The 27,503-nt window shown below is 47.6% G+C and overlaps 1 protein-coding gene across 1 annotated transcript in view; it reads left to right on the top strand.

Moving 5' to 3' along the window:
* Positions 1-3,021: 3,021 nt before the first annotated feature.
* Positions 3,022-27,503, top strand: part of LOC117803402 (T-cell surface glycoprotein CD3 zeta chain-like) — a 63,746-nt gene continuing 39,264 nt past the window's right edge. Inside the window, exon 1 of the mRNA XM_034666680.1 lies at positions 3,022-3,260. Within this exon, the coding sequence (XP_034522571.1) occupies positions 3,152-3,260 (109 nt within the window). The 5' untranslated portion in view covers positions 3,022-3,151. The remainder of the gene's footprint in view (positions 3,261-27,503) is intronic.

Below are 27,503 nucleotides of genomic sequence, written 5' to 3'. Positions count from 1 at the left end.
AAGGCCAGCATTATCTTACACCAAAAGGAAAAAAAGTATTACAAGAAAAGAAAATCATAGATCAATATCCCTGATAAATATAGACACACAAATTTTCTTTCTCTTTTTTAAGGAAGTTTTTGTTTTAATTCCAGTTTTGTTAACATACATACAGTGTTATTTAGTTTCAGGTGTCACAAAAAATTTCAATAAAAATATTAGCAAACCAGAGTCAACAGTACTTAAAGGAATCGTGCACAGTGATCAAGTGGGGTTTATCTCTGGGATGCAAGGATGGTTTGACATAGGCAAGTCCATAAATATGATACACCGTGTTAATAGGATGAACGATAAAAGTCATAAAATCATCTCAATAGATGCAGAAAAAGCTTTCAACAAAGCACAGCATTTTTTTCATGATAAAATCTCCCAGTGAATCAGGTATAGAATATAAGAAGCACAGGGGCACCTGGGTGGCGCAGTCNATATTGTTTGTTTTAGCATTATTTTTGTTTTGAGATAGAATTCACGTAACATAAAAGTCACCATTTTAAAGTGTAATCTCAATGAAATTTGCCATATTCACTGTACTGTACACTGTCAGCAACATCTAATGCTGGAATGTTTCTGTCATCCCAAAAAGAAACTTCTTACCTATAAGCAGTTAGTCTGAATTTCCCCTTTTCCTTATCTCCTGGCAACCACTAATTTACTTTCTGTCTATAATACGTGTTTTTTTGTTTGGCTTCTTTCACTTAACACAAGGTTTTCAAGGTCCATCCATGTTGTAATACGTAATAATACTTCAGCCCTTTTCCTGCCTGAATCACATTCCATTTTGGGGCTATACCACATTTGTTTACCATTCCTCAGTTGGCGTATTTCCAATTTAGGGCTATTATGAATAATGTTGCGATGAACGTTAAGATACAAGTCTTCGTGTGGACGTGTTTTAATTCTCTTGGGTATTTGCCTAGATGTAGACTCGTTGTGTCATATGATAACTCTAACTTTTTGAGGAACTGTGAAACTGTTTTTCTTTCTTTCTTTTTTTTTTTTTTTAAAGATTTTATTTATTATTTGACAGAGATAGAGACAGGCAGCGAGAGAGGGAACACAAGCAGGGGGAGTGGGAGAGGAAGAAGCAGGCTCCCAGCGGAGGATCCTGATGTGAGGCTCGATCCCAGAACACCGGGATCACGCCCTGAGCCGAAGGCAGACGCTTAACCGCTGTGCCACCCAGGCGCCCCTCTTACTTTCTTTCTCTTAAGCAGACTCTACACCCAGCACGGAGCCCAGTGTGGGGCTTGAACTCACGACCTTGAGATCAAGTCAGATGCTCAACCAACCGAGCCCCCAGGCGCCCCTCAAACTGTTTTCTAAAAGGGCTTCATCATTTTACACTTCGCCAGCGGTGTATGCGGATTCCAATTTCTCTACATCCTCACCAACACGATTCATCTGTCTTTTTTATTTTCGTCACCTGGGGGCGTGAAGTACTATCGCACTAGAGTTGTTTTTTTTTTTCTCTTTCTTTTCTCCTTTTACCCATCCCCCCCTCACTTCCCCTCTGGCAACCACCAGTTTGTTCTCTGTATCAAAGACTCGGTTCGTCTCTTTTTCTCTTTGTTTGTTCATTTGTTCTGTTTCTTAAATTCCACATATGAGTGAAATCATATGGTATTTATCTTTCTCTGTCTCACTTACTTCCCTTAGCGTAATACCCTCTAGCTCCATCCATGTTCTTGCAAACGGCAGGATCTCATTTTTTATGGCTGAGTAATATTCCATTACAGATGTCTTCTTTATCCATTCACCTATGGATGGACACTTGCTTGCTTCCATATCTTGGCTGTTGTAAATAATGCTGCAGTAAACGTAGGGAGGCGTATATCTTTTTGAACTAGTGTTTCCATTTTCTTTGGGTAAATGCCCACTAGCAGAATTACTGAATCATATGATAATTCTATTTATAATTTTTTGAGGGACATCCATACAGTTGTCCTCAGTGGCTGCCTCAATTTACATTCCCACTAAGAGTGCACAAGGATTCCTTTTCCTTCACATCCTCGCCAACACTTGTTTCTTGAGTTTTTAATTTTAGCCATTGTGACAGGTGTTTGGTGATATCTCACTGCGGTTTTATTTGCAACTTCCTGATGATTAATGATATTGAGCTTCTTTTCATGCGCTTATGGCCATGCGTACATCTTCTCTGAAGACATATCTATTCTGATCTGTGGCTGATTTTTAGGACAATGGTTTTCTGATTTGTTGAGCTGTATTTATGTGTTGGTATTTTTAGTGGGGATGGGTTGATTAGTTTACAGAGAATTGTGGTCTTCCTAAGATTATCAAAGACCATATGCTTTTCCATCTACCCAGGTCCTTTCTGCATTCTTCAGTAACATTTGAAGTTCATTTCATATAGATCTTACACTTTTTATTAGGTTATTTCTAGTTATTTATCTTTTTATTATTGTAAATTACTCCAAGGTTTCAGTATTAACAACCACAAAGAGCATTTGAAAAACTATGTGGTTCAAATTCAGGCCAAGTTTGGACCTGCAACCTCAGATCTACCCCAGCAATTTGCTTTACAGGGAAGGACGCTGATGCCTAGCGATGCTGAGTGGCTTTGTCAAGGCCGCACAGCGCATAGGTAGGTGGGAGCAGGGACAGGCACGCGAGCCCAGGTGTTCTGCCTCTGTGTTTATCCTGACTCGGTCCAGGGCCCTGCCATTTCACCAACCTCCATAAAATATGTAAGTCTAGGAAAATGGCAAATGTCCTTACATGCGTTGTGAACTCCCATTTGCCTCGGGACTGACTTCACCAATCTCGGGACTGCCTTCACCAATCAAAGTAGGAATTAGATAAAAATCTGACGAAAGTTAGAGAAAAAGGAGAGTAAAACAATGGTTAAAGGAGAGAAAAAGCAAAAATGTAGACACACACACACACACACACACACACACACACACACACACACACACGCCTCAAACCCTCAAACCTCCAGAGCTTCCTGCCTATGAACCGAAAGGGGGAGTGTGAGTTTCTTGGCCCCGTTGGCAGGTGTGAGCCTTCTCAAAGGCCCCATAGTCCTCCACTTCCTGAGGAGGCAGCGGCGGAACAAAGCCAGCAGACTCCTTTGCTCTTCTGTGCCCCAGCCATGGCTGCCACAGCCTCGGCGTCCTGGCACCAACCTGGGGGAAAGGACAAGATGACGCGGAAGGCGCTGGTGATCATGGCCTTGCTGCAGGCACAGCTCCCAGTTACAGGTAAGGCCGGACGTATCGATGGCAAGGAACTTCTAGAAACTCTTTGGGCGTGTGTGTGTTGTGGGGGGAGGGTAATGGAGCGGTACTTAGGAGTTGGTGTGTCTTTTGACTCCTGTTCTCCCCAGATCGAGGGGCGGCTGAGCAGGGAGGGTCAGCTCCATGCCAGGATCCGCTCATCACAGCCGAGCTGGACGTGGGTTCTGAGCCAGCGGCCAGATGAACACACACCTGGCCCAAGGACAGGTTTTTCCAGCGATAGCAGGAGAGAGGAAAGTCCACGGGAGGGAAAGCTAAGGTGGAAGGAGGTGGAGCAACTGAGGCAGGCCAGTGTGGAGAGGAGGAGAGGGAGTGTTTAACAGACGCTGGACGGGACGAGGAAACGTCAGCCAGGCCATTTTTCTTGTCTCAGGATCTTCTTCTATCCCCTTGAGGGCTCCATCACTCAGCCCCTTTCCTTCTTCCTTTGCCCACAAAAAAACCTTCCTCTTGTTGGTCAGTCAGGGTCACGGCTGTGACCCCGGCTGACGTGAAGCCCTGGATGGGGCAGGGACCAAGCAGCAGGGTCAACAAGGAGGGAAGGGGTCTTCCTCGGAGTCCGTGTCAAGACACAGTTCTGTCATGGCTGCCCCCGCACCCCACAGCCAAGGGCGGCCCTGGGACACACCCACCGCAGGCTTCGTGACTCACCCACCGCCCCTCACTGCAAACAGTTCTCCATCTGAGGCCAAAAAGCTAGAGATGCTGACAGAACGTAGGGACAGAGGAGAGGATGTGACCTGTTAAGCCACCACTGTGACTAACAACCAACCAGCAAGAGAACTTACTCCGCACCTCGTTTTTGTTCATGGGAGCCTGGCTTTTCTAGAATCCTTTCACTCCCGCCATGTTTTCTAGGCCAGGTAATGAGGAGAACATGTGAACAGAAAACCGAATGTCTTGGGGGATGGGAGCCACAACATCTTTATAAGAAATGGGGCCCGCTGGATTTGAATCCGAAGAAACAGGGAGGGTGGTCACAAGCAAACGCCCTTCCTCCCCTTCACAGACGGCTCCAGCAGGGGAGAGCAGTTAGCGACCATGGTGGGAGGGCAGGGGAGGCCACTGGCGCTTCTGCTCCTGACTGGAACATGGCACGGCCTCAGCTTGGCGCCTCGGGGCTTTTGAGGACTAAGTACTCGTGGGGTTTTCTGTAAGATCGCAGCTTTCTTCTCAGAAAAGCCTTGTTGGGTATGAGTCACATGGCGCTGTGGGGTGAGGGCTCCAGAGCAAGCCCCAGGCAGCCCATCCTGTGTGCAGGGGACAAGAGGACCCTGCTAGCCTGTGAATTCTGTGATTTCAGGGGAACAGCTGACGGCAACAGCCTCAGACCCTGGGCTTCTCAGGCCACAGAGATAATTCCGCTACGCAGAGTTTCCTCACCAGTCCCTTTGGGGTGACCTTGGGGCCAAGGTAGCAGCAAAGCAGAGTTAGAGGAGGGAAAGAGAAGCTGCTTGGGTGGTGGTAGCTGCCGAGAGTGGCAAACAAAACCCCACCCAGCAGACTGGATGGGGCCGTGCCCGTTTCCACAAATGGCGCACAGGAAGAAAGTCAGGTTGACGGGATTTTTCATCTTTCCGTGTCCCTTGCTTTGCTGGGGTGGAGATGGACAGTTCAGCTGCTCTTAGAGGAGGCTCCTAGATGAAAGCTCTTCCAAGCGTCTTGCCCGGTTGAGGTGAGGTGAGGGGAGACTTGGGCCTTTAGCCCCGAGGGCTGCAAATGACACCATGTTGCCTTTACGACTTCGCTTGGCGGAAAGGCTGCTGACAGAATTTGAGTTGAGGTCTCTCTTGCTCAATGAAGTCACCCATCCCCAAAGGCTTTTTCAAAATCCACTTTTTACTAAGATTTTTCCATTTGCTTGTTATGGAAATGCCCAGATCATGAGGATCAAAGCAAATAATGACCTAGTCTGTCTACATGAGGAGGTGTCGCTGGGGGAGAGCCTGCCAAGGTCACCGGGGTCTGTGGCTGGAAGCGACAAAGGTGGTGTGCTTAATGGCACAGGCACACTTTTGCCTGCAGAGCCGTCAGCCACTCAGTACCTAGAACTCCCTACCCCACAGGGGCCAAAAATGCACCCAGTGGCCGGTGTGGCTATCGTCCTGCGAGGCGAGGACATGCTGCTGTGACCCAAAACCTCGGGGAATGCAGGCTCCCAGGCTTGTCTGAACCTCTACTTTTAGGGAGACAGCTGGATGTGGTGGCAAAAGTCAGATCAAACATAGATGGAATCCCAGGGCTGCCACTTTCCTAGCTGTGCAATCTTAGGCAAGTTGCTTATCCTCTCTGGACCTTAGTTTTCTCCCCTCTAAAGTAAAGATAACTTTCCTTGCAGAGTTGTAAACATGAGAACTGAATGCAATGTGCTTGATACATAGCAGAGCCAAACATAGCAGTGGTATTAATTATTACTATTATTACATCATGGTCTGTTTTCTTGTTCTCAATATCTAGCAACAGGAAATGGAAACCCATGGTTAGAATTCTTAATTTGCTCTCAACTCTGTTGTAAACAGCACTGGGCATTCTCTCCATGTGTTGAAATCCAACTCATCCTTCTTTCGAGTTCTGAGCATACCCATTGTAGCACAGGGACATAGCGGTGATCCCGCTGAGCGGTGGGCCCAATCGTCGAGAAGCGAAGCTTTGACAGGCCACAGGATGAGCATTAGAACCGCCACTTTTATTTTCTAAGACAACTGATTCTGAAGGGGATGTTCCCCCAAACTGAAAACCTGCTCCAAAATATATAATCTAAATAGTCAGGGGGAGGAACTGCGAGACACAATCCACCGGGGCAGGAAGGCCCCCCAGCTTTCGGAGCCGAATGCTTGGTGTGTGTGCCCAGTGGCCGGATAGTTAAATGCAAACTTCTCGAACGCCAGATCTTTGCTTAAAGTGCTCAGAGCTGGATGTGAGGTCCGTTCTCAGTGATGCAGGACAAGGTTTGCTTCGTCCAGCCGCCATGCAGCCACCTGGCTCCACTCATCGAGGAGCTACTTAAATTTTCTCCCTTGGCGCTTCCCACACTTGCGGGCCTGGAGACCACAGCCGCTGCTGTGCCCCCGGCCCGGGGAACTCTTGCTTAGGTGAACGACCACGGCTGTATGTATTGAAAATTCATTTACTTTTTGCCTTTGTCTTTAAAAAATTAGATTTAACTTTTACTGGATGTACGCTTTTACTTTCCAGAGTCCCCAGGCATTGTGTCTTGTGTTTTATTTAGAACGGTTAAGGCGCTAACTTAGGAACTGTTTTGCCTGAGATCTGTCCAAACAAGCCCTTCGGGAACCGTCTTTCTCCTGAGCTGTGTTTATGGTCAGCTAATGGATTAAATAAACAGCAGGGATCATTCAACATAGACTTCTTCTCCGCTTGGGCCAGTGTTAGTTCTTATTAACACCGAACGGATGGTAGATTTAATCAATTTGAGCAAACATTCAGTCAATTTGGTTAAAAAATGATCACACCAGTCACTTGACACATTAGTTGAAAACAAACTGTTTAGTCCTGCGGGATTTAGCCATTCCTCCCGGCCTAAAAAAACGAGTCTATGTCCCCTGAAGGAAGGGATGGGCTCGGAGAGTCAACAATAAGTACCTGTTGAATGAATTAAGAAGTGGATGAATGAAAGAAATCTAGATGTTTTCATCTGATTAGCTTTAATGGTTTATTGGGTAGGGAATATATTGGAGTGGCATTATTTGGACGTCTCTTCTAGAGAACCTAGCATTTAAATCTAAACCAAACAAAAAACAGAAATTAAGCTGGTGGAGGGGACAGAGCAGTGTGAGTGAACAAAATGATTCAAAATGAGTTGCAAGGATGATTTAAGATAAAATCTGCTCTTATTAAAATTCTTGATATAAAATTTCTGATATTTGTTTGTTTTGGACTTGTGAACAAGATAATTTCATATGATTCAAATAATATTATATCTCAAAAATAAATCGATAAGAAAAATGTACATAAAGAAAAATGCTCATTTTTCTGGCTTGGCTTAACCCCTAAGGAAAAAGCAGAAAATAAACAAGGCTATCAACTGTTGGAGAATGTTGACCAATAAACTTTTAAAAAACAATTTAATGGAGGTACCAGGAGAAAAACAATTTTGTGGATTATGGCAAAAATCACAGTATCCATTTACCTCAAAATATGGAAAGAAGAAAAAAGCAGGTTGTCTAAGCAGTGTAGACCGATTTGGTCTAGGTTATTAACTAAATGTTCCAAGTAGCTATCGCTGTTTTCCCCCTCTCCTCATCTGAGGTATTTTAATAAAAATATCAAGAACTCATTTGAGGAAGTTATACATTGTTTAAATCCATAATCGTACAAGCTTGCCCAATAACTTTTCATTTTTACTTCTTTGTGTTCCATTCCAATATTTTTTATTTTTTTATTTTATTTTTTTAAAGTTTTTTTTTTAAAGATTTTATTTATTTATTTGACAGAGATAGAGACAGCCAGCGAGAAAGGGAACACAAGCAGGGGGAGTGGGAGAGGAAGAAGCAGGCTCATAGCAGAGGAGCCTGATGTGGGGCTCGATCCCACAACGCCGGGATCACGCCCTGAGCCGAAGGCAGACGCTTAACCGCTGTGCCACCCAGGCATCCCTCCAATATTTTTTTATAAGTGTATATTTATCTTTATGTAGTTGCCATCATAAAAACATTCCCGTGTGCTGTTTTCTCTTAGTAATCCATCGTGAGCATTTTCTATGCTTAGCCTTCACGATTGTTTTTAATTACTCTGTAAATTTCCATAGTTTATGCATCGTATTTTCCCACTTCCTTATTGTTGGACATTTGGGCTATTTCTGATTTTTGTCATCATAGCTAATCCTGCAAGAAAATCTTTACATATGTAGCTTCTCAAATTTCTTTTGAATTATGTCCTTGGGCTAATGTCTCCAGGATTGACCATGAAAAGATTAGGTTAAAGTCAAAGAACATTTCGCAGGCTACTTTAGGCTTCTGTTGAAAACAACTGTCTAGGAAAGAGAATTTTTTCCTTACTCTCCGGCCATCAGCAATGGTTTCGGTCTTCTCTAGAACAGCAACATGGGGAGGGAAAGAGAGGGCCATGGAGCTAGAAAGATCTGGAGTCAAGCGGTGGTTCCTCCCCAGCCTTTCACTGAGCGGAGCTGCCGGCCCTCAGAGCCCGGGCTTCCTCTATAAGATGGCGGCAGTGATGTCTGCCTGCTGCCCAGTATGGTGGAACAGAAATGCCTCTCAGAAGTGCAACATGAAAAAGGTACTCGAAAGGCAGTAGCCAATACCATGTGGGCCTGAGTCTCCCAACCTGCGAGAGAGACAGAATGTCATTTTCCCAAAGCAATAGCTGGAAATCCTGGTACTAATATGTTTCTTTTTCTTCGTTGCTAAATTGCCATGCAAACTTGGGCAGACAGCTCTCTCTGGGCTTTGGTTTCTCATCTGCAAGATAAGAAAGGAGAGAGTTGAACATCCCTTTCACCTACAAAATGAATGGCATGCGTTCTTGAAATTACAAAGTTTTTAAGAACACTTACTTCTCAGCTTCCCCCCCACTCCCACTCCTGGTATTGGCTTACAGAATTAGGAAACTAAACTTCATGATTCCCTGCAGCTCCAAATACTTTTTTTAATCTGGACTTCCACCTTATCATAATATTTTTAACTCTCAAGTGGGAGCCTCTGTTGTAAAAAATCCAAGGACGAAGTCCAACATTTCCTGGCTTGTCCCTTATGCTCGTGCATTGACGGCAGATTTATTGGGGACCACCCAAGGACTTCTTCGTTGGTTAAGGACTGACTTGAAGAGAAAGCAGATTGCTGTCTTAAGCAGCCAAATTTGCAGCAGGGGAAATGTTAGGAGTGTCCACTGTCCACTTGGCTTGCCTCTTATGATTTGTGTTACTCAGCAACTAATTTTCAGGCTCAAGGGGAAAAAAATAAATAGAAAGCATTAGAACAAGGACAGGCAGGATCCTTGCCCCGTCTAGACCGTCGGTCTCTTAACGCAGTCCGACCTTTATATTTACAAAGTGCCTTCCTGTGCCTTCACTTACTTGATTCTTATCCCCAGCCTACGGCAGGCGGCAGATAAAGGGGTAGGATTCTCTTTTCATAAACAAAGAAAGTGAGGCTCAGAAGTTTGATGACTTGTTAAGAGTAGATCCAGGCCCCAAACACGGTTTCTCTGATCCCTAGTTCAGGGTATACATTCTCGAATGTTCTGTACAGCCTCTCTCCCAGGTCCTCGCTCATTGATTTGCCATGTCATACCCCCGGTGACGGAGCTCTGAGGCAGACTTCTGAAGGTATTGACTTCAGTAAGCACTTACTACTATTTCTCTCTCAATTTTTGAAGAAATAGTTATTTTGATGAGTACCCTCATGTCCTACGAATTTTTCTGCTGCGTGTGAAATGTTTGGCTGTTAATATGGAATTATGTTTTTCTCTGGCATGTTACTATAATTCTGAACTCACATTTCTCACAAATCTGCGAAAATCCATCTTATTTGTTTTACTCTTAATAAATACATGTATTTTAGAGCTTGTCTTGGGAGGGATGGCCTTCTGTGTGCAATCAACCCGTTTCCACGTGAGTCCTGTCTCCACCACTGCCTTCCCTGTATGTGAAAATCAAATGCGTACATTAAAATTAAATTAAATCATATTTGAGAGGTTTTGATTCTAAGTAATAGCCTATCATTGATCTTCTTGATAAGAATGTACCTTCATACAGTGCATAAGGCTTTGTATGTGTGGGGTTTTCTCAAGGAACAGCGCCCCGTTGCACACAGACTGAGTTGAGATTTGTTTTTTGGTTTTTTGTTTTTACAAAATCCTCAAGGAGTGGGAGGACTGCCTTTGAAGGACAAATGTCTGAAATCAGTTTTCAATTATTTTTGCCAGATCTTAGGCTTGCATCTGCTTGATCCGAGCTCAGGGAGGGCGAGCCCTTTTGCTGTTGACTGGCACAAAACACACCAAGATACAAAATCTGATGTAGAGCAGAATATGTGAAGCATTAAAGAACCAACGAGGTGGATACCTGTTACCTTCCCACAGTTGCCTGGGAGGAGGGCTGGGGAGAGGAGGGCTCAGGAGCTTCTGCAGGGCATTTATAGGGCACTGGGCAAGCAGTGCATTGCCTTTGCAAACCTCGGGGTTGGAGAGGACAACCCAGAATGTAAGCCGCCACCACCGTTTAGGACACGACAAATTCCTCCTTCTCTCTATTGCTGTAGATACTAGAAGCTCAGCTGTGCACTTCTGTGTTTCCCCAGGTCCCCTCCATGGGATACTGTCCTGGTTCTAAGACAAAATGTGAACGACAACCCTGAGTTAGAACTGTCCTTTCATCATGTGGGCTGGGAGGGACGATGGAGAATTGGAGGGAAGAGGTGTTATAGGGGAAAGAATAGAAAAGACAACCTGGGTGGGGTTGGGGTGGAGGTTGCAACGTGCTTCCACAGGAGGCAGAATGGCCAGAGCCACCTGCTCCAGGGAGAAGGCAGCTGAGCCAAGTGTTTGTGTATGTGTTCTGGTGTGTTACAGTGTGTACGTGTACATGCCTTGGTGCCCAGTGGTCACACACTGCTGTGTCTACCTCATGCACGTGTTCATCTGTATGCTGGTGGACATGTCTTGTGTCTGCTGATACATGTTTTTGTGCGTGGCAGTGAGTGGTTTTGTGTATTTAAGAGAAGGTCAACGGCAGCAGGACAGCTCTGAAGAAGGAAGGGCAAACGTCGGTTGAACTTACAGTTGGCAACCTGGGGAGGTGACCAGTAGGGCTGAGATGTCACTGAGCACATTCTAGGGATTCTGGGCAGAAGGGAGACAAGAAAACTTCTGTTCAAAGTTGAATCTCTGGGATCCTGGAGAGGTAGGGGTGGCCTCCTTATAGATGCAGAATATCCAGGTCCCCCAAATTCCCTCAGGACTTTCCCATCTCCCAAGGAAGCCTGCTGTCTTTCCTTCACTCTACCTTTCTTCCTCCCAGCTCTCTCTACTAAGAATGCTGGCTCTACCTCACGGTCACCTGTAGAAATCCTGTCTGCCCCCTTACAACCCTGTCTGCCCCCTTACAACCCTGTCTGCCCCCTTACAACCCTGTCTGCCCCCTTACAATCAAGCCCAGATGTGTGTGGCTCTCCTGGGCCCACTGTTAACATTGTTATCAGCATTAAGGTGACAAAAGAAGGTGGAAAATGTGTTGTTCTTAGAACTCAGAATTAAAAACCCAACACAAATAGGTCCTACGGTGAGCGTTTCTCATAGTGGAAGCCCAGAACACAAATAGTTTCAGGAACACTTACCCATCAGCAGAAAATGTCGCCAGTTCCCTAAATTCTCACCAACTCTTTCCACAGTGGCCGTCTAATGAGTTCTGACGAAAAGAGTCAAAATGCATGTGATGCTTTTCTTTATTTCTGCCCTAAGAATAGAATGGCAAGCATCCAATAAGGTGGTTTTTGATGACCTACTTTGGCCATCGAGACTTGGTATTGCCAGACTGATAGTTTTTTTTTTAATATTCAATTATTCAAACCATCTGGTCGGCTACTGGACACAGCAGTGAGTAAATACTAGCCAAGCACCTCTCACGCACCCCAAGTCAAACAAACAACCCTGCAGATGGTTGGCCAAGCGGCCCGTTGACCAGGCCAGTACCTTGGAGATGCACGTTGAGTGATTGAGAGCCTATAAGTAAAAGAAAGCTTCCCTGGTCCTGTAGGTCATGTTCTCAGGTTTTATGGAAAAGTCTTAATTTGCCTACAGGCTTGCTTCTTTATGGTCTGGCCTAATTTTCATCATTTTGTGAGCCTGTGCTAATTTCCATGCTGAGTTTAGTAGCAAAAGAGGCATATATCTGGAGATACCACCCAGGACTATTTTGAGTTAGGCCAGAGAGCTCCAGAAATTCCCCCTTTGATTTCCTCAGATTAGAGAGAAATCTTTGTCTTTTCTCCCACTTAGGTATCAACGCTTCAAAGCTCAGACCTATATAAAATACACAAATGCTTTCTGGACAAAATGAATCTTGTCCGTTTTCTTTGGATTTTAGTGGGAACAATAAAGATTGAGCTACAAAAGGTTGGCAAAGAGGATTATTCTTTTTCTTTCTATTAAGTGTAGAGGCTTCAAAAGAACAGCTCAGAAAGTCAAATAATTGTATCCGCTGCCGCTCACCCATCCATCTCCCTGCTGACCTGGTCTGTGAAATCCCCTTTAAAAACTTGGCCAGCTCTCACCTGCCCATTGCAAATGCTGTATTGTTAAATGTCGCCATGCATAATTCCACAAGGGAGGCTGCTATAAAGCAAATTCCTTCCGTTTCAACAGAGCACCTCATCAAGGATAGCTCTTTGGGGTGAGGGGAGGAGTGCCTCTAATTTTCAAAGCTTTGTAATCTCATCTTGGAGAGGGAGCTACTTGAAAACCAGAATTGGGTTGTGAATAAAGTTATAATCACAAACTCCTGCAATCTAAAGGGATCAGCAGGGAGGACGTGGAAGGGAAGATTTAGAGAACAGTTTTTTATCTTCATGGCTATTTCTTGATTTCATTGGTTTGGAAAAAAACACATCCGTTAGCTTCTAGCTATGGCTCTAAACACAAGGTCTCAGACTTGAAGCTGATCTAATCCCTGGTTTGCTTTCAGATCGTAGCTTCCTCAGAAAATTCCTGTCAGCCATTTTGAAGAGCACAAAATGGCTCCTCTGTGCCAAAGGATAAAGAGAGGATTTGGCTATTTAAGCTCTTTTAATTTGAGGGTTGAACATTTTCTAGCAGCATTCAAGCCGGGAGTGATTTCATTTAAAAAAAAAAGAAGAAATCTAACTTCCAAATTGGCCAGTCATCTCAAATTCGGTACAGAGTGATCACCCAAGGAAGCCAGTATTGTGCTCCTGGGTCCTCTCTAGGGTGTCCTCTCTATGGTCCTGGATGCTCCTCTGGCCGGCTTCCTTCAAACCCCTGGTCTTTCTCCAACAGTTCTGACCCTGTGTCATCACCTATCTCTCCTACCACCTCCATTCCCTCTCTTGAAGGTTTAAAAAATCGGAGAGAATACACAAGTCACATGTAATAGGATTTTGAATTATGCAAATTCAAAAGAATGCACTACAAAAAAACTAATGTTTCAGTTTATGTGCACTATTAAAAATAAGGTGACTCTAATTTTACACTTATACCTGTGAGAAATTAATTTTACTAAGTCGCCAAGAGTCCACCTCTCACTTTGTGGAACTACCTTGTTATCAGAAGTGGCTTGTGGTCGTGTCATGATTAGGTCAGAGTGGGAGTCGGGAGGCTGCCAGTGACCTTTACCTTCAGTGACAAGAAGAGTACGTGGAGACTCTCCGGGAAGATTTTCTGTGACCACAGTGGGGCTGGCCTGATGTGGCTGAATCACAGGATCTTGGAGCTGGGGAGAGCGATGTCTTCAAGTTCCACTTCCAGATTTTACCAGGGAGGAAATGCTTGCCCAAGAAACCGATAAACCAGCTGAATGTCACATAGCAAGCAAGTGGCGGAGTCAGTACTTGAACCAAGGACTTTTGGATTCTTGCGTTGGCTCTCAGTCCTCTGGGCCAGCAGGTCGCCCAGCTGTCAGTAAATGGTGCTTCCTGGGCTGGCCCCTGGGGTCTTAGGTGCCTAGGAATAGGCATGGCACATCGGAATAGCAAACGCAAGAGAGCTCAGGTGGCTGGATGCTGTTAGCTCAGCCTGCCCTTGAGACCCCAATGATGGCAAACCGGCCACCTCCGTGAGCCAAAAATATAGCTGGGAGAGTGTTGTTGCATTGTTCAGTAATGTAAGGATTGATTTTCTATTTATTTTGTTTTTATTATTTTTAAAGGTTTTATTTATTTATTTGAGAGAGACCCAGATAGCGACAGAGAGAGCACGAGCAGGGAGGAGAGGGAGAAGCAGGCTCCCCCAGAGCAGGGAGCCCAACCCGGGGCCTGATCCCAGGACCCTGGGCAGATGCTTAACCGACTGAGCCACCCAGGTGCCCCAGGATTTGTTTTCTAATTTAGTTATTTTCATTTGTGTACATTTTCACTTATTGGATTTTCATAGAATGAACATATATGTTTAATTTTCTTAAAGAGAGACATGCCCGGATTTTCCTTTCAGTTGTTCACCTCCCTAGTGGGGGCAGCACTGATTCCTAGGACTTGGAAGGATTTCCCTTCCAGGGTTTTCTGTGATGCCATTTCACCTGGGATCCCCACCCTCCTGCCTGGCACCCCATTCAGGAAGGAAAAGTAAATTCCTTCATGTGGATAATCAATGGCATCTCTGACTTCTCTGCTGAGATTGTCCAGGACCATGGTGACCGCAAGGACAGTGGCCCACTGATCGAAGATTCTGGCAGCCGAACTTGCCTCTAGTAGTGATACAGAGCGTCTGTTCGGTGCATCTAGTTGGGCAGAGAAGATTAAAGCTAATGAGAAAAATTCAAGCCATTTTCCTATTAGCGAAGAGAGTGTGTTTCAACAATCTATTTCATTATCAGAGACATTATCAGCGATAGAGAGAAAATTCAGCGCGTAGCCATGCCTTAATTCATCCTGGATGTATGTGAGCAGCACGACGACCTGTCAGGTGCCGCATGCAATAAGTCCCGGCTGCTGTGCTCGGAGAACCCACACATTCCATGGCTGATGGATGTTAGTAAAGTGACAGAAGCTGCAGGCGCAGATCACTCGTGGAGAGGAACTTGCTTCGTGTGTCGTTCACGTGTATTAGGTCAACTCATCTTGGAGCCCTCATTTTGCAGGTGGGGAACTGAGGTAGCAGTGCGTGGCTAGCACGGACCAGAGCTGTGCTTTGACCCCAGGCAGCCTGCCCCCACCACCAACCATGTTGCTTCTGGGTGGGAGCTAAAGCCTGACATTTCTCATGAAGTTCGGGGGGAGGGGCTGAGGTTTGTCTGCCACGTGGAGAAGGGAGTTGCAAAGGACAGGTCTGGTGGACGGAACACGATGTCCCCACCCGAGGAAACCAGCAAATGCCTGTGAGTGCACTCAGTAGCCCCCCACTGCCATCCTGGGACCCTCAATCCCCACCCTTGGGGGTGGGTCCTGGGGACGAAAGCCTGGGGCGTCTCCCAAGTTCTTCCTATGGTGGCTCAGTTTACTTGTTTTGAACACTGATTGCCCCTCACCATGATGCGGCTCAGTGAGGAAAGGAGAGGCACGTGAACATCCGAGAAAGGCACGGGGAGGGGTCTTTGCCATCAGCATCAGCAAGGGAAGGACACTCCCAGCTTAAGACAGAAACATTCACTTCCAAGCTGGGTGACCATCAGGGCGCTGCTGAAATGGGTGTCACAGATGCAGAAGACGGGGTTGCCGAGCCAGCTCTGTCCCCTCTCCACCTCCGGAAAACGGAACAAGTATGTCAGAAGGGAGGGTGCCTCCCATCTCGGGAGCAGCGGGGTTGCCCTTTAGAAAAACATCGCCAGCACATTCTGCAATCTCGAAATGAATCTGAACGGTAATTTGAGCATCGGGCTTGTTCTGGATTTTAGACAGTTCTGCCTGCTTCCAAGTGTCCTCTTCCCTGCTCCAGCTCTGATGTGGGCTCAACTGGCAGGGGGACTGTGACAGCAGGAGAGGCCAAGGTGGCAGATGGGGCTGGCCCATCCCACCACACGCGTGGTCTCCTGGGCTGTGGAGGGGAGAACAGACAGCTGTGTTTCCAGGTCACAGCTGCTGGGGGCCTCGGCTGTGAGGCGGGTGGTCCTGGTTTTGTTCTGAGTCAAGAAATCCTTCCGACCTCTTCTCCTTGGGACAAGTCACCAGGAATTGTTCATGTCTTCCTGTAGCTTTCTTCAGTCGATGAGCATTTGAGAACCTGGATTAAGGGCCAGCCCAGACTTGCAAGGAAAGGCTATGTGAAGGTGTTTTAGTTAAGAGTAAATTTTTGTTCTGGTGAGACTTGTTTGTTTACAGCACAGGTGTATAGGCCGGGACTGGGGATGACCTTGATTTTCTCTGCTGTTGCGTGTGTGTGTGTGTGTGTGTGCACGTGTGAGAGAAAGAGGGGGTCAGGGGTGGGACTTGGGAGTCAGGGAAGGTACAGTAAAAGGATATTCAGGAGAAAAAAATATATACTCTCATGATTCCTTTTCTCCTTTTGTTACAAAGTGGAACATGGTCTTCCCTCACGTTGGGCGGGGTGGGGGGACTTGGTGTCAGACTTTTCTCCCTCCTTCTTGGTGTTCCTTAGACCCACCTCTGCTTTGAAGCCTTGGCAGCCCACCCCAGCCCGCAGCCATCCGGTCCCTCCTCAGCCCCTGAGGCCCTCCCGCCTGCCCACTCCGTGGGTTTGATGTCGCGTTGCTGGGTTCAAACTCTATCTTCAGCACTTTTTAGCGGTGTGTCTTTGGGGCCCATAAAGGCTCTCTGGAACTGGCACTCGTCATGTGTGATGTGGGTAAAAATATTTGCCTCAAGGGGTTTTGTGAAGAGCAAACCCTGTAACGCATGAAAAGGGCTGGGCTTGGTGCCCAGGACCTCGGGGCCTGCTCCACGCCTGCTCGTCAGATCATCGCACCGCGCTCCCCTTGGCTGTGACTCGTGTCATCCTCTGACTCTTGTATTATCAATTAGCTTCTCACGTGGTCCTGCTTGGCTTTCCCAGTGGATAGACTCCTGAGGTGGGGATCCTGACGTTTGTTTCTCTGTGTTCCCTGTATGCCTCAAGTTGGGCTCCCCCGGATGAAACCCAGTGGCTAAGCAGCGGTTAGCAAACATTTTCTCCAAAGGACCAGAGAGTAAACATTTGAGGCTTTACAGGCCAGATGGTCTTTTTCACAACTGATCCACTCTGTGGGTGGAGCACGAAAGTGCCCAGGGACCGTCTGTAAACCAAGCTCCAGCATGACTATTTACAAAACAAGGGCCACGGGCCATACTTTGCCAACCTTTATTACGGGCAATGATCAGAAGTCTGATACTTGGGTCTAAACCTACCTTCTCTAGTTCTTATGGCCAGTTTTCCATCTCTGGGCTTGAACGGAGATCCCATCAGGAAATGTCTGCCCACCTCTGTGCGTGCCCATCCCCTAGCATGGGGGAGTGGTGGCCACAGCTGCGGTGGGTGGCCGGCTTCAGGGAGCGGCCAGCACAGGTGCCAAGCTTAAAACAAAAATGGGGCACACCTTCAAGGCCGATGCCCTCTCACCAAAGTGCAGTGGAAAACCCGGAGTGGTTCGGCTGTCCCGAGTGATAAAAGCTTTTGTTATTCTTCTCTGATTTGCTCTGTTCATGGAGAGTTTAGTCATAGAAGTTTCTATTCTCAGGAACTCACAGCACAGCACAAATGAGAGCTCATTCATTCTCAAAATAATTCTCTGCATAACAACGCTTTACAGGCAAGAAAGGGGAGCAATTATGAGAAACCGTGTGTGTCAGAATCACTACGAGGGCTTTGAGATCATCAGATGAAAGTTCATTAGCGACACATGTATGGGCCACTTCTCTAATTCACAGCAGAAGCTGGGTTGTAAGGAAAGGGTGGCATGGGCTTTTTAAAACTTTTTAATATCCCTTGAAATTGTGTTGATTTTGAAAGTGAAAATCCAGCATCTTGTCCGTTGAGGAAAGACAAAAACAGATGAGAATTAAAGAGCGGTGAGAGTTTGGCTCAAAGTGGGAAGAGTTGCTGTAGGACAATAAAGCATAGGGTGATGTCAAGACTTCGTCACTTGGAAACCAGAAAGCTGTATCACAAATATTGTCCCAGCCTTCTTGTTGTAATGGGAGGTATTGTCCTCTCGGAAGCATGTCCTTTGGGACATGATTAAAATAAGCTGAATTCAATGTTTCATTTCATGCTGTAGAGGGTATCCTTCCAGTGTGACATAAGAAATAGGAGAATCACCCAAGAGAACCTAACATAGGCAGCGATCATGTGGGAAAATCAGATAGAGAGGATCCGCGTGCCCCATGAAGGAGAAGCCTTCTGTACGTGCGTGATCGTCATCATGCGAACGATTAAATCATACTTTGTAGTTTGCCAAGTGCTTTTATGTAAGCTACTTTGTGAGAAATCCACAAGCGCTCTGGGATGTGCAGGCAGAGCCCCTTCCTACTGGTAGAGAAGCTAAAGCTTAGAGAAGATGATTTGTTCAAGATCAGTTATTGGTAGATTAGGAATTTGAAATCCATTCTTTGGGATCCAAACCCAGGCTCTCCTCCTACGAGCTGCACGTGGGTGGGTGATGTACGTACCTGTGGCCTGGACGGGTGGTGTGCAGGGGGGCAAGTAACCTAAGAGAGAAGAATACACACTACTAACATTGGCACACAAACTTCCATTATGACACATATTTTTCATTTTCTGTTTCTTTTCCTCCTAGAGGTTAAATTTTCCGTTCTTGATTTTAACCCAAAGAAACACTAAGTAAATTCCATGGACCACTCTTGAATAAGACGAACTGGAAAAAATACACAATGCCCACTGACTAGCCTAACAGGCTATGAACACCCTCTGTCACAGCTGACCCTGCCGACAAATTCCCGGGAATAAAGTAGCTGCTCTTTCTGATGTTGAATTAAGCTCCAGTTGCATCGAATCCCTTTGGATTGAGTGCTGGCAGCAGGGTTTCCCAACTTCTGTGCTATGACATTTGGGGTCAGACGAGTCTGTGCTGTGGGGGACTGTCTGTCCTGTGCCTGGTAGGGTGTGTAGCAGAATCCTGGACCTCTACCTACCAGATCCCCAGAACACCTCCAAGATGTGACAACCCAAAATGTCTTCAGACATTGCCAATATCCCCGGGGGCAAAATCTGCCCCTGGTTGAGACCCAGTGGCTGAAGTCATAACGTGTGTTTGTAACCACTCAGGGACGGATTGGCTATGATGGACAATCCAATCTGACTTCACTTTGACCATTAAGTTGACCAGCACAGGAGGCTAGCTGTTAATCCATTACTAATCCCTTTCCCACCATTAGTTGAAATGATGGCTTCAGGGATGTCCTGTGAACATGGCTTTCTGGAATGGCTCTTCCCAAGGGGGACAGCCATAAAGCATGGAGAGCGGTCCCTTGACATTGGGTGTCCACATTTGGTAAGAGACTCCTTCATCTTCCACCTGCATTTCCCTTTAGATGGTGGATCGAGGGAGGTCAGTTTCAGTAGGAAATGGAAAGAGGAGAGATTTATGAATCTCTTGACTGAAATTCTGGCTTTAACACTACTTAGCTATGTGACTTTAGGCGAGTGACTCAACCTCTCTGAAACTATCTACTCTTTTATAAAACAAAGATAACTCCACCTACCTTGAAGAGTAGCTGGGAAAATTGGAGATAATGTGTGTAAAGGGCCCAGATAAAGCCAGGCACAAAGCAGCGGTGTAATAAATGTTTTCTGTTACTATAAATTTAAAAAACGAATGCCTGATGATAGGTTCAAGTGCCAAATGGAGTTTCTGAGGCGCCTCCGTGGGGATACCAGACGCCATGCGTGTCTGCAGCTGACCCTGGAGCAGGTGCTCTCCCCGGCCCCTTGAGGCCCTCAGCACTTGGCCTCACCCCAATGTCCCTGCTCCTCTGGCTCTTGGGGGACCTGAGCATTCCAAAATGAAGGATTGGGAAGACACGGATTCATGTAGAAAGATGCCAAAGGCCTGTCAGCTTAGCAGCTAATCTATCTTGGGGTGTAACCAACCCAAGTGAGGAGCCACAGAGTGATGGAAGTGTGAACAGAAGGGTGGGTGGGAAGGCAGCTCTTTGAGGGCAACACGAAAGCTGCTGCCCTTGGCAAGGGCTGGAGGAAAGGCTAGAGGACAGCAGGGATGGCAGAGAGCTGCACAGGCCAGAACACCCCAAGGCTAAGCTGTTGGCACCTGTCATCTGTCTGCAGCGGGGTCTCAACTAGGCACCAAGAGGAAAGGGCCAGGTCCTCAGTAGAATATTAGGCCAGGACAGCCCTGGGTAAAATGATGAAGAAGGCTTTTCTGGCACCATCTCTCTTTCCCTTCTGCATCATAGAACCTCTGCTTGGTAAAGGATCTCCTAGGTCCCAATCTCTATCTCGCTGAGAAAGGAGGTGGCCGTGTGGAAGCCGGGGGCTGAGCCAGCCAGATGCTGCAGGTGAAGTCAGGTCATGGATGGAGGTGGGCACCCCTTAAAGAGGGGGAGTTTGTGATTCTAGACCTACAACCAGGACTGGCCCTCAGCCCAGTGCTCCCACTATGCTGGGCTCCCTCGCTCAGCCCCACATCTTGTTTTAATTCCAAGTTCCAGAATAACAGGTATTCAAAGAGATTAGGATTGTTTCCAAAACAAATACCAATAACACTTACAATCTTTCTGTCTTTATTTATTTCTCGCTGCTCCTAAAAGTAGCAATTTACCACCAAGAGCGTTCCCCCTGCCCTAGAAGACTAAAGAAAATGAGAAATAAGCAAAAGACGACCTGGAAGTCAGCCATTTCACTGCTTATTCCTATTTAAAGTTGGATGGATTTAATTTTCTGCTTTTAGAACCTAAAACACACACACTTTATTATTATTATTATTTAAAACATATACACTTTAAAAGAAAACATTTTTCATTTTCTAATGTTTACGTGGTCAAAGCTTACTTACTGTAGAAAGCTTGGAAAATATGGAAAAGAACAAAGAAAAAACAAAAATCATTTCTAACAAATTTGCCTCCAAGACTTATTAGTATGTTGGTGACTATCCTTCGAGATTTGACTATGTGCACTTAGTTTTGTAACTGTGTTTTTCACTGTGCAATAAATCATGGCCATCTTTCCCTGCTGTTAAATATTTCTCTCCATCAATTTTAGTGCCTATAGCATGTCACATTTTATTCTGCCACCGCCTACTGTCAGACGTGTAGATGGCTTCCCATTTTGACACATTATGAACAGCGCTGCTATGGACACTCCTTGTGCATTTATTGGTGTTCATGGTTGGGGTTATTTCCTTGGAATAGATCCTTGGCAGTGAGGTCTTGCCTCCCTGCCAATGCCCCTGCTCCCTGGGGCCCACCTGTGGTGCCTTCGTGGGCCCACACTTTACATGCTTTGTCTTCTTCGTGAACTTCCTGAATTCCATCTGATGGAGGTCTCACGTGAGACGTGGCACATACCACACCCCTCCTGGCTGCTCCCAGAGCATGGAGCTCGTGACCATTTGTGCATGGTGGTCAAGACCAAGAATGGTATCTTTCTTCCCGGGCATTTGTGATGGTGACCGAGGACCGCAGTGGACACAGTGCTCTCGTGTAAAGACAGCTCGCAGGAAATGCAGAGAGGTCGTTTAGAAACAGTCCCCCATATCTCAACCTTCCAACTAGTTTGATCCTTGTTTAGACTCTTAATCTTGCCCAAGAGTATCCCTGGTTGTGCTTTCTCTTCTCCCATCCTGTGTCCACCTCTCAGCCCCACTCAGGAAGCCCTGCATGTCTGCTGGCCTGGTTAAGTTCTCTCTCACCCCCAACTCCAGCTGCCTTCTCCCAGACCCCTTCCTCCTACTCCCTGCTCTGCTCTGTGGAGGGAGGCAGACCCTCCACAGGATGGAACAGGCTTCAAAGGAATGCAAAACCTTATCCTTGAGGATTCGGTGGTGAGCTACTGCTTTTGAGCAGCACCTTAGCCAGGCGGACCCCAGTGCTAACCACGGGAGGTGGGCTGGGGGTGGGGGTCAGGGTGGTGTGCGGGGCTCCTATGGTCCTGCTTCAGCACCCACAGTCCCAACTAGGCTCAGCACTCGGAGGGTGGGAGGTGACTTCAAGGCCATCAAGTCCAAGCTCTTTTCCCCACATAGCTATCACTCAACAGAGCCTTCGGTGGGTGGAAATCCAGATGGTCGGGAACACTTATGTCATGAACATTTATGTCACTACTCACCTACTTTCTGCCTTATTCCCTAATTCTTGCCACGTAAGACAAAAGCAAAACCCACCGTTAGTGCCATCTTAGGTTTTAGCATGATCGCTCTAGCAGCGGGGCTGGAATTTACTGAGGGGGATTGAGGACAGAAGTATTACTTAAATAGTGTTATTTGTTCAACAAATATTTATCGAGCTCCTCTGCCCCGAACGCGGAGCTAGGTGATGAGGATATACCAGGGAGCAAGCTCTCCTCCCTCCCGTAGGTCCGTATAACGACTGTCCCCACTTCCGTCGTCTGATGAGCCCTTAGCCAGCATTGCGCTCCAGGCTGGGCACATTCCATCTGCTATTGCAATTATGCCTCTCGAAAACCTGTGACACAAAAGCCCCCAATATGCCCATCTTACAGATGGAGAAACTTAGGCTCAGAGAGCCTACACAGCTAGCAACTGGCCAACTGGGATCTAACCGGGAACTGTCCCACTCCAAGCCTGCCATCTGAGCCCCTGTGTTGTGCATGGAAACTTTTTCTCACACTGGACTTCGCAAGTCTCTCTAAAGCAGTATGAGAAGTCCACTGAGATCTTTCAGGTGGCCGCCTGGGCCCCAGTCCTCCTCTCTTCCTGTGTCTGAAGGGAGGGTCCACCACACGATGTGGGGACCCAAGAACCAAGCAGACGAGAACGGAGTTCCAGCCCCACTGGGGCAAGCCATTCGCCATCTCTGGACCCCAGACTTCTTTGCTCTAATCTTCCTTCTAGCTCTAGAATCCAATGAATACAAGATCTCATGTGATCACTGCCTTGCCCATCACATTTGATTTTTGATGAGACCTTCACACTCAACGCCCATTGCCTTAGTAAACGTTTCTCTGTACCCGGCCTCCTAGGAGATACAAAATGCAGGGCAAGGCTCCTGTCCTCCAAGGAACACACGATTCATGATCTTGTCTGATCCTTATAACAATCCAGGGACACAGGCGATGTAGAGTCACAGGGCAAGGTAAAACCAAGGCAACGCAACGAGACCACCACACCTGTGAATAGTGCTTCTCCCAGCCACTCCCTCCCACCCGTTTGCTCATCTGACCCTCCCAGCAGACCTGAGACGTGAACAGGGTGAGGAACTCACTCCCATGTCACAGGTGGGCGGGCTGCATGATTTCTCCACTGTATTTCTCCTTCAGCCAGTCCAACCATGTCTAGAATATTCCAAGTACCCAGCCATTGCCCCTGTAGAAGGAGACACCTGACCCTTTCGGAAAAGATGAAACCAATCCCGAATTTTTTGGCACAGGCTTTGCTGCACTGGCCTCCAGGGGTTCCGGCTTGATGGCTGGTGTACACGAGAAACACAGACAGCAAATGGTTCTTCAGAAAGCACATTTTATTCAGCACCCCTCACCCCTTCCATCCTCCACAAGTTACTCCTGACCCAGTGATATCTCCCTGCTTGTCCTGCTCCCCTAATAACCCCGGGGAGACTCAGCCCAGCTCATCGTATGATAGCCCTAAACTGAGCCCTCATTTTGCAGCCCCTTCAGGCCCCCACAGCTGAGCCCCAGAAAGAATGGCCAGGGTCCCTGAGGCCATACCCACACATAGAGATTCAGCAAAAGTAAGGGCACAACAGCTGTTCAGGGTCTGTGGGGGGGGGGGCGGTTTACTGATTCTAGGCCTGACCAGGATAAGTGCTTAGTAAATGCTTCCTGGATGAGTTAATGATTCCAGATAAGTAAACCTAGCAGACAGCCATCTGTGGAGAAGGCCTCTAGAACAGAGTCTTGGCATTAGGCAGCCAGCATTAGGTCTGGGCTCTGCCACTACCCAGCTGTGGGACCTTAAGCCTTTCAGTTGATGTCTCTGATCCTATTTTCTTCTGTTGGCTATGGAAGGTTTGGACAGAGATGATTAGTGAGTTTCCCTGTAGCACCGGAATTCGGCTATTCTGGAAAAGGCAGGCAGGAAATAGAGCTACGTGCCGGTCATGAGCTAGCTTGAGCCTTGTTGCCTTCTGTCCTCATCTGTCAAACTTCTCCCCCATTCCCTGCTGACACCATTATCATCAGACTTATTGCCTTAAGGGAAAAAATGGGAAAAGGTATCTGTCGAAGAGAATGAGAAAAGGAGGGAAGAGAATTTGCAAAAAATACAGCAACTCGATGACAAGTCTGAGCTCTGAAGGCAGACCGTCCCGTTCAAATCTGTGCTCTGCCGCGCTGTAGCTGGGGGACTTTGGACAACTTACCTAACCTCTCTAAGCCTTAGCATCTCCGTCTGTAAAATGGGCACAATAACACCCATCTCACATGGCTGCTGTGATACAACCCACGGTGCCCTTGACCCTAAGAGACGGCTCAACTAAGTACCAGCTGTTTCTTGTATGCCCACGCTTGCTCTGTGAGGCAGAAAAGGAAAGACAGACAGAAAAGGGAAGACAAAGTATGAATGGGGGGGAGGGGCAGGAAAGTTCAAGGGTGACAGTTGGAATCATTTTCACCTGTCCAGGAGTGGAATGATATGTATGGACTCCTGGACGTCTCCCCACTGCCCTCCTCTGCACCACCAGCAGACCCGGGGCACCCTGGGACTGTGGGGCGCGCTTCTCCTGGCTGACACCCTCCTGGGCGTCCCTGGACACCCACCCACCTACCGGAGGGGTCCCTTTGACATGGATCGGAGTGGTTTCTCACCTCCTACTAGGGGAATCTGCTAGTTCAAGAAGGAGCTTTGGGGGAGCAGGGTGTCCCCAGCTGGGGCTCACCCTGGCTGGGGGGGTTGTTTGTGATTTGAAACTGAAGACAACAGCCTACGCCCGCGAGGAAAATTCCCCTCCTTGCTAGGTAAGAGGCTTCACAGACCTCACCAACATGTTGTTTTCTCTCGTTTGTTTTTTCTTCTCTTTGTGCACACAGAAGCTTCTAAATTGTATAAGCTATTGCTTACTTTTATCTCTGAAAGCAGTGGAAAATGTTGGACCCACAAAAGTAAGTGATGGCCAGCCGAGGGATGGGGGAAGAGAGCGCTTTACCTGGTGCTGCAAGGGTTAAACCTTTCCTTCCACCAGCAGCCTGCCTCAGCTCAGAACCTCCCTCGCTCACCGGTCTGTCTGTCCTCTTCCCTAGCAAATGCAGATCTCCAGCATTGCGGAATACTGACAAGACAGCCTTCACTCCAACACGATTGTAAGAGCAAACTGTAATTTTAATCCCCCCCCCAATGTTTTTATTGTGGTAAAAAAGCACATAGATTTTACCACCTTGATCATTTTCAAGTGTACACGCTTCGTGGCATTAGGCGCATGTATGTGGCCCTGCAGCCACTGTCACCATCCAGCTACAGAGCTCTTTTCATCTTGCAAAACTGAAACTCGGTACTCGTGAAACTCCCCCGGCCCTCTCCCCCGGGGCCCCTGGCGACCACCGTTCCACTTTCTGTCTCGATGAATTTGCCTCCTCTAGGTACGTCTGCAAGTGGAAATACAAAATACCGCTCCTTTCGTATCTGGCTGATTTCCCTTAGCAGTGGCGTCCCCCGTCGCCCGACATCCCCCCCCCTCCACCCCCGGCGCCTGGGTCAGAATTCCCTTCCCTTTCCGGCGGCGCCGTCACATTCCCCTGTGTGGGTGGCACATGTGTGCTTAGCCATGTATTCGGGACAAGGGCTGCCTCTGCCTTTGGGCTAGCGTGGATCACGCTTCTGGAAACATGAGCGGGCAAATAACGATGTGTTCGAGAGTCTGCTCCCGATGCTCCGGGGGGGGGGGCGGGGATTGCCGGGTCCCACGGGGTCTATTTTTAAATCTCCGAGGAAGCCCCATGCTGTATCCCGGTTTCCCGCCAGCCCTGCCCGAGGGCTCCGTGTTCTCCGCATCCTCGCCATAACCGGGCCTCCTGGCCTCTTCTGTTTCTTGAGAATAACCATGGTGATGGAGGGGAAGTGCTGGAAATTCTGTTCAAAAGGAAGAAATGGCCAAACCGGGATTTCAGGATTTATAGATGCAGAAGGACATATACTGTTTTAGATGTGACGAAGTAATTTCACCAAGTGATGATTTTAACACGCACAGCAGAGTATAGCAACTGCTCACGGAAGTTCCTTCAGAGATGCCGACAGCAGGAAAGGGTGGAGAGGGGAAAACAGAAAGGACGGGAGGAAAACTGAGGTGACGTGCATGCAAGGTGAAGGGAAGAGGCACTGAGGGGGCATCTGGAATCCTGTTGGGAATTTTGAGGCCCCAGCCCTGGCTCTCTGCTGCACACCAGCCCTCCCTCTGCAGGTCCTGTGCTGGTATTTGCTTGAGGGACGTTGATGGCTTTCTACAGGGCATCTCTGTGCAGGGAGGGACATGAGAACGGGCGAGCCACGTTCCTTACTTGGACCCGAAGTTCTGGAAATGGTGGGGACGGGACCACCGGCAGCTGACTGGGCTCTGACTCCTCACTGGCCTGGAGGCCCCACACCTCAGCACAGCTGCAGGTCAGGGGCAGGGCAAGCTGGCGTTCAGTCTTGGGCTTCATGCATTTCAAAAGCTGCTATGGAAGGACCCAGCACATCCCAGTTCTTTCCTGCGAGGAAGGGGGGTGGGGAAAGCTTGGGGCCCGGAGGGGCCGCCCTGGGCTTCCAGCAAACGAAGCTGGGCTCCTCCACCGGGCAGGACCCCCGAGGCTTCTCTTCGGGGGGCAGTCACAGCACGTTTTACAGATCTCTGGAAAGAGGACCCAAGTCCCCGTCCGGTGTCGCTCTGGGCAAACACGGCCTCTAGGTGAACAGCACCAGTTTGCGAACCAAATGAATAGGAGGAAAATGAACAAGTTGACCAAGTCGAAGGGGCATCACGATGGGAGTGCCATCTACTCCCAGGCAGGCAGGGGAGGGTTCATTAACCCTCTTTCCAGACACAAAAGCCCGTGATAACACGGCACCCTATTTGAATACAGATTTTCAAAGAAGATGAAGTGGGAGCACTTTTCTTTTTGTTACTGGCTAGCTGATTTAACAGCATGGATATCTGAAACTGGCATCCAGGAACACAAAATCCGTCCGTATAAACACAGAGTATGGGGGACAGTCCTTCTAGAACCTTCCTTCACATCTTCATTTGTGCTCCACAGTGACACATCCCTCTTGGGAAAATCCTGCCCTGGATTTTTATTAGTGTTTTGTAGGCAGTCGGGTATTAAAATCTGCCGAATCCATTCTGTGCTCCTCAGCCAGCCCTGCCTTTCGAGCTGCTTCTCCTTGAGGTGTGACTCCTGAAATGGCGGGGGGAGCAGCTGCCCTCAGCCCAAAGCCGGCCGTTCCTGCGGGAGACACTCAGGACCCATCATCTTCGCACTTTCCTG

Source organism: Ailuropoda melanoleuca, chromosome 8, assembly GCF_002007445.2.
Source record: "Ailuropoda melanoleuca isolate Jingjing chromosome 8, ASM200744v2, whole genome shotgun sequence".
Classification (NCBI taxonomy): domain Eukaryota; kingdom Metazoa; phylum Chordata; class Mammalia; order Carnivora; family Ursidae; genus Ailuropoda; species Ailuropoda melanoleuca.
This window is presented reverse-complemented; position numbering and strand designations above follow the sequence as displayed.